This window comes from Gracilinanus agilis, chromosome 2 (assembly GCF_016433145.1).
Source record: "Gracilinanus agilis isolate LMUSP501 chromosome 2, AgileGrace, whole genome shotgun sequence".
Lineage (NCBI taxonomy): Eukaryota > Metazoa > Chordata > Mammalia > Didelphimorphia > Didelphidae > Gracilinanus > Gracilinanus agilis.
In genome coordinates, this window is record NC_058131.1 from 370,182,388 (window position 1) to 370,195,091 (window position 12,704).

At 40.5% G+C, this 12,704-nt stretch overlaps 1 protein-coding gene across 6 annotated transcripts in view; it reads right to left on the reverse strand.

The window, feature by feature from the left end:
- Window positions 1–12,704, reverse strand: part of TENM2 (teneurin transmembrane protein 2) — a 1,052,113-nt gene that overhangs the window by 33,933 nt on the left and 1,005,476 nt on the right. For 4 of the 6 annotated variants that reach the window (XM_044661706.1, XM_044661705.1, XM_044661704.1 and 1 more), the window contains 2 exons: window positions 10,661–10,910; window positions 3,799–3,819 (listed from right to left, as the gene is read on the reverse strand). In XM_044661706.1, coding sequence (XP_044517641.1) covers window positions 3,799–3,819; window positions 10,661–10,910 — 271 coding nt within the window. The remainder of the gene's footprint in view (window positions 1–3,798; window positions 3,820–10,660; window positions 10,911–12,704) is intronic. The other 2 variants (XM_044661707.1, XM_044661708.1) reach the window with 1 other exon arrangement.

The following is a 12,704-nucleotide window of genomic DNA, read 5'->3' on the forward strand; positions in this document are numbered from 1 at the left end:
CTCCCTCCCTCCCTCCCTCCCTTCCTTCCTCCCTCCCTCCCTTCCTTCCTTCCTTCCTTCCTTCCCTACTTCCTTCCTTCTCTCCCTCCCTCAAACTCCTGGTAAGGAAAACTCCCTCTTCAATGAAGATCAGTACCTACATGTTCTACAACTTATAGCCTTAGGAAGTTGCCTGGTAGGACTGAGATGTTTGAAGATCTTGCCTAGAGTTAAAAAAACCACTATATGTCTGAGATGGGGTTCAACTAAAATCTTCCTGGTTTTTGAGGCCAACTCTTTATGCATGAAACCATGGCTGTGTCTCATGGCACTGCTTACTAAACATTTAAAAATGTATAAATTCTCAAAGCCTAGAAAAGATTCTCCTAACTTTGTAACATTAAACACTTTACCATCTTTCTCTTGACTTGTCCCCAAACATTTCTGTAGTCTTAAAATGATGTCCAATCCCTTTGTATGGAGAGGAATAATATTGATATCTGGGGTGAAGATATGGATATAATGATGAGATTGTGCTTAGAATCTATAATGCCGAGAGAGCAGAGGCAGTTTTTGGCTCTTTGTTAGTGGAGTTGGGATGTGAGCCTTTTCCATTTATAGAAGGTATAGTCTCTACTCTTATAAAACCAAAATAGAAGGAGGACCAGAGTACTGGGATATAGACAAGGGTGGAGCCTGATTGTTAAATTTTCCATGTGAACATTTTTGCTATAATTCAGGACTTAATTCATTGTTTTGTTGATTGTCTAGACTTGAGAGTCTCAACAATGCAGATTAAACTCAAAGTGTGTTGGAGGTACATCCCCCACCCTGCTACAGCATAATGCCAGGTTATATAATATTTACTAGCATACCCCTAGATGGAGGAACTTTTCTTTAGCCATAACTCTGCTATTTCTATGTAAACAAAACTGGAGTGGTATTAAATTTGTTATTTGGTGATTCAAGACGTCCTGTATTTCCAGGTCCCTTCAGATGCTAATGCTTTTCCCTTTAAGATTATCTTCATCTGTTCTGTATATATCTTACATTTACCTTCTTATTTACACTGTTGTTGACTCTCTTGTTAGAACATATGCTCCTGGAGGGTAGGAACAATTTTTGCCTTGTATACCTAGAGTTTGGCACACTCTCTGGCATGTACTAAGTACTGAAAAATACTTATCATTTGATTATTTTACCACTAACTAGCTGATTACCTTGGGAAGCTCAGTGAGCTTCTTTGACTCCCCTTTTCCTCACATAGACAGTGAAGGTATTGGATCTAGGACTTCTTCTGATCTACAATAACATAATGTTGTAATTTTCTGTATTATACAGAAATTATACAAGATAGGAAAGTTGGCCTGATATGAGCATTGTTCTCACTTTGGAGATTATAAGGTCCCTGCCTCATGACCCAATGAGCAAGTGCACTTTAACTGACTCTTCTGACAATATTCTGGAATAAGTTTTGGATTTTTACAGATGAACGGAGTGCTTTGCATCATGTCACATTCCTTCAATTACATATAGTATAGGATTTTTTTTGGAAGGGAGGGAGAAGAACATTTTGGGGAATGAAGAAAAATTAAAGCATTATAGCAATGGAGCTCTAGTTACTAAGTTGGTGAAACTCCAATTAAAATAACAGTTGGATTCTTCACTGATTTAAAAAAAAATTCTAAAACAAATCCTGAACAATCTGTGGATTATTCACAATCTGTGAATTGTGAATGACTTCAGCCATAGCCTCTCCTCAGATTGCTATTAAGACATATACTTGAACTAGAAACCAAGGTCTTTAGGAAGTCCTTGCCTAGATAACTAGGTGGAAAGACTAGGGGTACTTCTGTTCATTTTTTTCTTTTTACAAAGTCACTGGAGAGTTTAAATGTGTAGAAAACAAATTAGGAAAGAAAAGGGGGGAAAAACTCCACGATATTTCTTAATTAGACTGTGCGCTCTTGCTAAAGGAACAGTAACTAGAGTGATCAGCAGAAAGATCATGGCACATGTACAGCTGCGCCTGTCTGGAAGGTGGATAATTGATTCTGGACTTTCTAGGGAGCCTAATTCTAAGAAGTTGTTTTAAAAAACAAAACCAAACCTTCAGGTATGGAATGCAGGGAGGAGAGGACATGAGATTCATCCACGTCCAGAGGAGTGTTCCTCCTTAACTCAATGGCATTGCAATCATATCCAAAGAAGTATATTTCCTACTTTATTCACTTAAGGCTCAGATCAAATTCTTTGCACCAAGTCTTTCCAGATCTTATAGCTGCCATTTTCCTACCTCCCAAAATTATTGTCTACTTACTTTTTGTTTATTTTGCATGCACTCAAAAATATATATGTTGTCTTCCCTTATCAACTCTAAGCCCCATGAGAGTAGAGACTATTTAATGTTGTTTTTGTAACCCCAGGGCTTGGCAGAAGTGCCTGATATATAATAGGAGTTTAATTACTTGCTAATAGATTGCAAATATTTGCTAATAGATTAATATCCTATTATTTTGGGAAAGGTTGTTGGTGTTGAAGTCAATCATGAAGAACTAGTCTTATATTCAACTACTTGGGAACTAGAAGACAGAATAGTGGACTGATCTCCTAAAACATCTGTGTCCTTATATTCTCATCCTTCATGCTACTGGCACCCCAAACTTTATTGAGGTGAGCCAACAATCCTATGGGAGATTTGTAAAGGGAGGGTCTTTGGGAACTGTATAAAGTAGAAAGTGGACCTAATGGTTTTATTTAGAAGTTTTCTGTGTTTTAAAAACCATAGGAGAAAGTCAGGAAGAACTACAGACATACCAGTCAAAGGACAATGTCATGGGAGGCAGAACTTCTTATGAGTGTTATCTTTTTTTGCTCTCTCAAATTCTAGACCCTTTCTACTTCAGTTGTGGGAACTAGTTCAAGGGGCCTGTTGGAGAAAGCCTTTCACATGTGTTTCATCTCTGGTGTCTGTGATGAGCTTACATGATTTAATCTCCTCGATCCCCTGACTCTCTGCCACTCCTTCTCTGACCAATTACTAAAAAGGAGCAAATAGATTATTTCCACAAATCTACTGTCATGCAGTTTTCATTTGAGGAAAAAGTACAGTGCACTCACAAGTATTTTGGTCAACTTCTACTCATTTTCCTTATTTAAAAAAAAAGAAAAAGCCATTTTTTCCCCTTCAAGCAAGATAATTCTCCATGTCAATGTTATATGTTGTATACCATATGGAAAATTTTGAATCTATAAACCATGAACTATTCAGGCAAAAGAGATTAGGCTATCTCTACCTCTTGCTCAAAATGGATTTTGAGATCTATGTAAATTACTAGTCCATCCAGTAGTTGGATCCATTTTGACTAGCAGATTGACAATTAACTTGGTTTAAAAAGATGACCATAAATCCAGAAAAAAAAATCATTAATGAGTTGAAAATGCATTTTTGACCCATTTCCAGTTCATTAAAGCTTTTGTGAACCCTGTCCAGCATTTACAAAAGATAGAAGTTTGCCTCAACTGTTTAGCCCAATTATGGGCCGCATAGAGCAGTGCCTAGAAAGAAGTTCACTGAGGGTTCATTACCCTATACTTGTGTCTCCCAGGAATTCTAATTACTGTCAGCTTATTTGGTGCTTTTTGACTGCATTTCATAATTGCTAAAGCTTATCATATCCACAACACACAATTAGCACATAAAAGTTACTATATTTTGTACATAAAATATACATTATACAAGAAGCACAACACAAAAAGCAAACACAATGAAGCAAACAAACCATATTAAATTATATGGGAAAGAGTTCTTGGTCTTACCTATGTTTAAACTCTTTATTTCTTTATAGAAAGAAAACAGAAGGAAAAAAGAACAAACAGTTAGCTGAGGAATTGATGGTAAAGCAAATATAACATTTTAGTATCTTTTTCAAAGGGGCCCAAAGAAGCCTCTTCCACCCCCATCCCACCCTACAGCAGTGCCAGTTTTAATATGGGGAGTAATTTCATCTGATATTGGGAAGCTTGGTTAGCTATTCACAAGATTTCTCAGAGTCCTAGCCAGGGGACCACTGGAGAACACAGGTGGAAAAGTCATATTGGGGGCTAAGGTCACCATCATTTTAGAGCAGACCTCTGTGGACCTCTGCTTGCACCCCAATTGGATAAAGGACTCTTTCTTTGAATGGCTAGTTTTAAAATAGTCCTCTCTGTCACGATCGAATGGCTTCACCCTTCTCTCTCAACAAAGCTCTTTGCATAATTATTAGAAAAGTAGAAAAGATGTCTCCTTTTCTTCTCTCTCTGGCCAAGTCTGTATTTTAGTAGATTGAGGGCTGAAAGGCAGGCCGGTGAAGAAACTTGGGACTTATGTACTGCCCAGATGGGGTCTTCAAGCCCCCGAGGGAGAGAAGAGGCTGTCTCTGATGTACCTATAGGAAAGAGGTAGCAGGAATCTCTTGCCTATTGTTTCCTTCTCCTGGAAAAGTAAGGAGGGCTCTTGGGGGCAGGGTTGCTGTGATTCCTGCCTAGGGTGCTGTTCAGGCCCCAGCCTAGGGCCATCATTAATGGTAGGTTTGCACAGGGATTACATTTTTACTATTTTATTCCAAAGTGTTAGTTTAAAAAAAAGTTAATTAAATGATGCCAATAACTCCTGAGCTCTGACTGACATAGCACAATTTAAGATTCATTCTGCAAACCGTGCTGTGTCACAGTGGCAGCTGGGAATTCTCATGTCTATTTTATATTGCTTAATGAAAGTGAAATGTTATCTGCCACCAGTGCAGTAATATTTGGCTCTTAATTATTGCAATATCAATTCTACTCTTTAGTCAAGATTTTGTGCAAGACTTGAAGGGATTTGGGTTTGCAGTCCTGACCTACTTCTTTCCCAAGAATGTTGGCTCCAAGTTGATTAAATATAATGTCTATGATGGCACAAAGAAGTGTCACTGATGGGGTCAAGGGCAGATAAGGCAGAGGGTTATGCTAGCCACACCCAGCAGGGAAATACCTCTCCCCTTAAACCATCAGACAATAGTGGCTATTTCTTAGAATTTGCTCATCTCAGATAGGAAGAAAACAAGATTGAAGTGGAAGGAAAGAATAATAGACATTAGAAATCCCTCTTATCTTTCTTGTTCTGCCAAAACACCTCTGTAGATTTTCTAGACTTCAAAAGTTACCAGCTATATGATCATGAGTAAGTTGCTTCTCTCTGAACACCAGTTTCTCCAGGTGTAAAAGGTGGACAGTACTACTTGCATCAACTCCCTCACAGGAAAGTGCTTTGCCATTCTTAAAGTGCTATCTTTTGCTATTCAATTTTTTTCAGTCATGTCCAAATCTTTGTGACCCCATTTGAGGTTTTCTTGGCAGAGATACTTTAGTGGTTTGCCATTTGTTCTCCAACTCATTTTACAGTTGAGGAAACTGAGGCAAACAGGGTTAAGTAACTTGCTCTGAGGTCACACAGCCTGCAAATGTCTGAGGCTGGATTTGAACTCATGTAGATGAATCTTCCTGATTCCAAGCCCAGCACTCTATTCACTGTGCCACCTACATTCCCCAAAGAGCTATCAAAATGTGAGATATTGCTATATATTTTTGAGGACAAAGAAATATACTAGAGAGGCTGCTGTTGTGTGGAGATGGAAAGAGGTGAGTTTAAATTCTGGCCTTCCTCTTTTGTTCTCTCTACCTTTGCAGCTTTGAGCAGGAATAGCTAACATTTCTGTAGCTCTCTAAGGCTAGCAAAGTGCTTTGCATAAGTTATTTCAACTAATCTTTGAAACAGCTCTAATAGGTGGTTTGTTGTTTAGTTGTTTCAGTTGTGTCTGTGATCCCATTTGAGGTTTTCTTGGGAAAGGTACTGGAGGGATTTGCCATTTCCTTCTCCAGCTCATTTTAAAGATGAGGAAACCGAGGCAAACAGGACTTGTCCATGGTCACACAGCTATTCAGTGTATCAGGTCATATTTGAATTCAGTTCTTCTTGACTCTAGGCCCAATGCTCTATCCATCTTACCACCTAACTGTCTGAATCCTGAGAGTTAGGAGCTATTTATTCTTCTCATCTTACAGATGAGGAATGTGAGTTGCCCAAGGCCACACTGTTAATAAGTGTTTGAGTTGGGATTTGAGCTCAAATATTTCTTCCTGACTAAACTTAGTACTCTTTGCACTATTACTTGCTGGTGTTCTAGCTTAGCTTCTCTCTTGGGGCTCAGTTTCTTCCCTTGTAAAATGAGGGAAGAGGCTTAGATGACCACAAAGGGGCCTTCTAGGTCTCTATTCTATGATCTTATGAAGCCACGAAGATTTAAACATAAAGTATCAGCAATGGGTCATTTGCAGGGCTGTCAGGGTAAAATTGTGAAGTTGGCCAATTTTGAATTTGCTGCCTCTGTTTTCCCTGGAGCCTTTTTCTTTCTCTTCTTTGGTTACTTTTTTCCTACCTGACATTTAGTGCTCTCAAGCTGATCCATCCCCCTGTCACTCACAGAGGAAAGTGATAAATTTTTCCACACTTTAGCTTACTTTACCTTTCTCAGCAGCATTTGCATTGTAAAAGAAGAGGCCTAGGTCAGTGAATTATCTCCAAAAAATGAACTGCCAATGGTTGAATATCAAGTAGTAGTAATATATATATATATAAATGAATATATATATTTTTTGGGCAGACGGCCTTAGGACCTTTGATTCAGAAATAGAAGGAGTCTTAGAAGTCATCAGATCCAACCTTCCCATTTTCCACATGGGGAAACTGAAGACTAAAGAGGTTAAGTAGATTATAAGATCAGAGACCTTGAACTGGAAGGGAATTTGGAGGCCAATGAATCCAATGCTCTCATTTACAGATGAGGAAACTGAGGTCTGAGGAGGTTAAATAACTTTCCCAAGGTAATACAGGTAATACAGGAGCAGAACCAGGATTTAACTTCTGTTTCCATGACTCTTTTGTATTTCCAGAATTTAGTACCTGGCAAACAGTAGGTGCTTAATAAACGGTGATTGAGTGACTGGTTGATTTCCACAATACCTTAACTTGACTAAAGTCACATGAATATTAAATGGCAGAAATGAGTTTCACACTTGGGCCCTTTGCCTCTAAAACCAGCATTCGTTCTTCTTTGCTCTCATTTCCTTCCTTCCTAATGGTCCTCAAATCTTACCGTCAGGCCTTTTTTGCCCTTTCCTATACCTGATGTTTCCTGTTAGTATATAGGATGACCATGGCCCTCAATTATCTTTCTGTCCTGCCCTTTCCGGAGTCCTAAATTTCTGCCTCTGTTACCAGGCTCTACCAGCACCAGCAGCAATTCTGTAGCCAGGAGAGCACATTTCCCATTTTACTTCATTATTGCCACCTTCATTTACAATAATGATTACAGCGATAATAATGCTTAGCATTTACACAGCAGTTTCTATTTTCAGAGCCTCTTAAAACCATTCCAAGACTCTCATCAGTCAGGAAGCTTAGATCAAGTACCTCTCCTGTCCTATCATCCCAGGCTGACCCAAACCTAATCTTATTCCCAATTCCCACCTTGCAGAGAAGAATAAAGCTCTGGTTACCTTTTTAGGATATAAGCTCCCTTGAGAGGAGTGCTGAGGTCAGTTCTATTTCTGTGCCGGGCTACGCACACAGTGGGAGCTTAATGAATATTAAAACCAAAGCAAGCACAATCAGGAGGCTATATGGGCTAGGTGAGCATTGTCGACCCTCTTCAGAGGGAAAGGTACTGAGATCTCTTTCCTATAGTCTTAATGATCCATATCACTCAGGCAAACCCTCCATCCCCCCGCCCCCACGCCAATCCCCCTCACACTCCGACTCCGCTAGGAAAAAGTGGAGTTTCTTTTAGTCTAACTGACCTAGATGGATAAGCTATTTCACTGGCTAACCGCCAATACTGTTTCACTTTGTGCTGTGTAGACTAGGCATAGGGCCCAAACATTCCCTATGTGTCCTACTCACAATCACATGGCTGACTTAGCTCAGCTTCTCAAAATCTGAGCCAGTGAGCTCTCGGATAACATCCTGGGTCATTCCTTCATCTATCTTTCTACTTCTACTACTCCCTCTTCCTCCCTCCCTCCTTATCCATCCATTCCCAAAGCACTTGCATCCTTGTGCTGAAATAATTTATTCTTCCTTAATTTTCACTTTGGCATCAGGCAGGGTCAATCCTATTTAAAATGGAGAAGAACAAGTTTGTCTTTGGAGTTCATCTTTCCCCTTACTTTAAGAGCTCCTCATGCTCTCCTCTTTCCCTTCTTTCTCCATGCTCCAATCATCAATTATGTTTAGGCTGCTTGGTCCCTGAATTTGGTATTAATTCATTGTACAGTGTTAGTGACTTAATATGCAATTCTCCCCCAGAGAAAACTATTCTCTGTTTAGAAGAAAGTCCTCAGGAGAAGACAATGAAAAACAAAAAGGCATTTCAGGCAATAGGGGTGTGTACAGAGGAATTTTTTTCTCCTCCTATAGGATCACTTCCTGTTTTCCCTCAATACTATATAGACTGATCTATTTGTTAGGTCATCCCTGGTAGCTGGAGATAACCCTTACCCTGCCCTTACCTGTGTATATATGGAGGGACAGGATGAAAGGAAAGGAGGGCTCAAAGGGATGATAGAGGCATTTGAATACAACCCTACAACCAGACCTAACTCTCTCAAGTCTGGGATGGGCAAGAGGGGGTAGGGACAGAAGCTAACTCTCCACGGAAATTCTTCAGCTGCCAACTCACAACCGAGCAAAGAAATAAGCAAGACATGCTTCTCCCTCCCTCCCTCCTTCACTGTTTTCTGTTTTTAAAGAGATGGGATTGACAGCCCTTTGTTTCCAGGCATGTAGTGGGAAGAAAAGAAGAATCAAACCACTGTTCTTATAAAAGCTTAACTCCTAATCGGCTCTGGGTACCTGGCTGCTGAAAACAAGAACAAGCCCAAGGACTGTTTAAAAAAAAATTACACAGCTGTCGCAAGAAATCAGGACTCACTCCCCTCCCCCATCCCCACCCCATCACGCACCACTCGGTGTGTTGGAGAGAAGTGTCTGACTCTAAATCTGGAGAGTCCTGTCAGCTCTGGAGGTGGTAGCTGATATCATTCCTCAAAATCTAGGGACTTTCTATTCTCTTGGGCTTTGAAAATGATGGTCAGTAGTAAGCCTTGAGGGCACCAGAAAAGGAAGGAGGTCTAGTCAATACAGTCTTCACAGGACCAGTTTACTTCATCATGGGACATTGGCAAGAGCATTGGCTTTGAAGTCAGAGGACCAGGATGCAAATCTCCCTTCTGTTGCTTACTACATGTGACCAGCCTTGGGAAAGGCACTGGGCTTCAGCTTCCTCATTTGGGAAATAAAAGAATTGCATCAGAGGGCCTCTGAGGTGTCCTTCCAGATTTAGGCTTGTGATTACATGATCCATGCAATATTGAACTATAGTAAATATCTTGTAAGTGGGGAAAGAAGAGATGGTATTATCTGAGAAAAACCAGGTCCTTGTAGGATTTAAAAACAAAACAAAACAAAGCAGCTAAATCCCAACACTAGTAACCAAATAAAGAGGTTAAAGTGGTAAAAGAAAGGTAAGGATTTACAATATTGAATAGTTAACTCTTAAAGACTCAAGGCTTAATTTTTCAGTTTCAGAATAGTTGAGACCCGTCTGTATCCACTGAGGTCAAGAGCTAGGGGAATTCTTTTCCATCATCCTTTTCCTTCTCACACAGTGTGCCTAGTACAGAACTGTGCTCCCACGAGACACTCAAACACTGTCAGACCATTAGATTATTGGTGCCTCCAGAAAGAAAGGGTGTTGAAATTCAGCTCCAACTGTCTGCCTGACTAGAAACAGGTTGGGTATAAACTTTGGTGAAAGAGCAGGGTGAAGTTGTGAGAATATGCCTTTCCATTCTCTGTGGTTTCCTTTTATCTATGCTGTCAGTATCTGTAATTAAGACCTGGTGGTCCCAGAGTCTCTTCATCACTCTATTCTTTTGTCATTGCAGAATTAAACCTCTCTCTGGACAGGAGATAGACACCATGGACTTCACTTGCAGAGCTGGAAAGCCTGATTCACCTGCCTTGGGAAAGTCAATTTTACAAACAAAAGTTTGAGCTGACCATGTGTTGGTCACTGTCTGCCCAGAGTGCCTTGGGATGCAAGTGGAAGGACCAGCAAATGCTACTATGGAATGCCTGCCACAGGCTGGGGCCTGGGACTTACCCTTAAAGGTCAGGCCTCTGCAGCCAAGCTAATTCACTTTCGAAAGAAATCTGGAAAGATCCAGAGATTTTTGGAGAGCTTCTGCTCAGAGACTCAATAGATCAATGACTTGTCTCCACTTTGCTTTTATGGCAAGAGTTCTTGGCATGGGTTTGCAGCTTTAGCCCTTCTCTTAAATACTGTTGTGTTCCTTAATGGACCACTCTGGTGAGCCCCATGGCTAGCAGCTGCTTGTGGCACCACTTCTCTTGTTGGAAATGAAGTCTCAAGCTCTCCACAAGCCAAGTTCCCCTATTGGGACCCAACAGTAACCTTTTCCCAACCTGTTCCTCTTCTATGTGAGGGCCTCCCCAGGGGAGGAAGGAGAGGAGACAGAGGATAGATCATCCAGAAGGGAGAGACGAAGCAAGAGGAGCTGGCTGCATAAGGATGCTTACCGTAATTCTAGGATGCTGGTCACGTTCCGAGAAGGGAAAATGCGCCGGATGTAATTAAAATCCCCGACAAAAAGACTCCCATCGATCCCCACAGCCAAAGCCACGGGAGCCAAAAGCTTGTTCCCTTCGGCAAGACCATTGCAGCTGGGACAGGAGATGCTTCTCCTCCGTCCATTCCCCATGATGCTGGTGATGATGGCAGGTTGCTGGGTCAGGAACTGGTTTTCCCCAGTGCCCTTATGGAGGATTCCTAGGGAAGAAGAAATGGGAATGATTGACAGAAATCTGTAGAGAAGAGTTTTTGTTGGCTCATGGTGAATGGATCAGGGATGATGGGGGGTGAGAAGGAAAAGAGAAGACAAATGTCAGGCAATGATCATCTTCAGGGAAGCAAGACTATTAAAATATAAAACTGCTTGAGAATGGATAGTGTAGTCCATGTGTATCATAGATTGGTGACTAAACCTGTGATTTCATGGGCATAGGGAAATCCCAGATGAAGAAACCCCTTTACCAATATAGGTTGGTACCTTCTTTGGAACTTACAATTTTAGAATTGCTTAAAGTACTGAAAGATGGGTTGACCTGTCCAGGACCACACAGCTAGTATGTGTCGGAGTTGGGATTTGAATCCAGGTCTTTCTGGCTTTGACGCCAGCTATTTATCTACTATACAATGTTGCTCTTCTTATAGTCAACCTTTATTAACTGGGACCCTTCTAAGATTAAGTTGCCACAGCATCCCACTTTTAGGAGGGGGGAAGGAACAAATTATAATAATAACTAGCATTTACATAATGCTTTAAGTTTTGCATATCACTTTATATGTTGACTTTTTTGGTAACAATTTTGAGGGAGGTGCTATTATCCTCATTTTACAGATGAGGAAACTGAGGCTTCTGGAGATTAAGTGATTTGTCTTTGGTCACATGGTTAAGTTTCTGAGTCAAAATTTGACTCCAAGTCCAGTGTTCTATTCCTTGTCAACATGATGAATTTTTTTAAGGATGGAAGTTTAAGGTTTTATCCTGAGATCAGTACGTATTGAGTTCAAACTCTGTACTTATGTCTTTTGCCATCTATGAACATATGATGAGCAAGGGCTCAGTAAGCATTTGTGGGTTTGAAGTGTATTCTGTGTGTGTGCAAGGTATGGATCTGGGCAAGCAGAGCTCTGCTTCTTCTATTCTCCATCCTACATGCCTAGTTTGTTCATCTTATTCCCTATGTCTCCAGTCTATGTTCCTATTTGCCTCCTGATTCAGGGCTTCCTGTATTTCTAGGCATAAATGTGTCACCTTTAATAAACCACACCTCTTAGCTGAACCTTATTCACCCCATCTTCCTGCTTTCTCCTAGTTTTCTCTTTTTGCTGTGTGTTGGGGAACTCCTGTTTAAGAGTGGATAATTTCACCTTGATCCTAGATTACTTTCTTGCCTCTTTCCTATCATTGTACAAGAGAATTTCAAGCAACTTTACTATCTCTGTGAGTTCCCAGACCAAAATACCCCTCCCTGGCTATCACTCACTATATGTGATATCTCTCCATATTAGAATTTAAGCTCCTTAAAGGAAGGGACTACTTCAATTTTATATTTGTATCCACAAAACAGCAAAGTGCCTGATAAATTATAAATTCTTAATATATGCTTTTTCTTCCATTTATTTATTTACTCCTCCATTCATTTGTGGAAACCTGGCTCTTGCCTGAAGGTACCTTATTACCCAATGTCCTCTCCTATCACCATTGCCATCTTCTACCTTCAGGATCCATCTTTACTTCTCTAAATAACTTCAACCCTTGATTCTGATACCTCATTTGCACAGTGACTACTACCTTTAGCTTATGATGGGACTAATAATGGTGTGGCCAAATTATGTTTGGAAATTTCTACCCTTTTCCCAGGAGAAACAAAACTCAGGCATACTAGGGAGACACTAATAGTTTCAAGGTCAGATTCTGCCCAACTATCCCTACCTTTACTTATGTGAGAAAAGTATACTTTCTTTTCAGTTTCTTACCCGTTACAGTCTGGCTTCTGA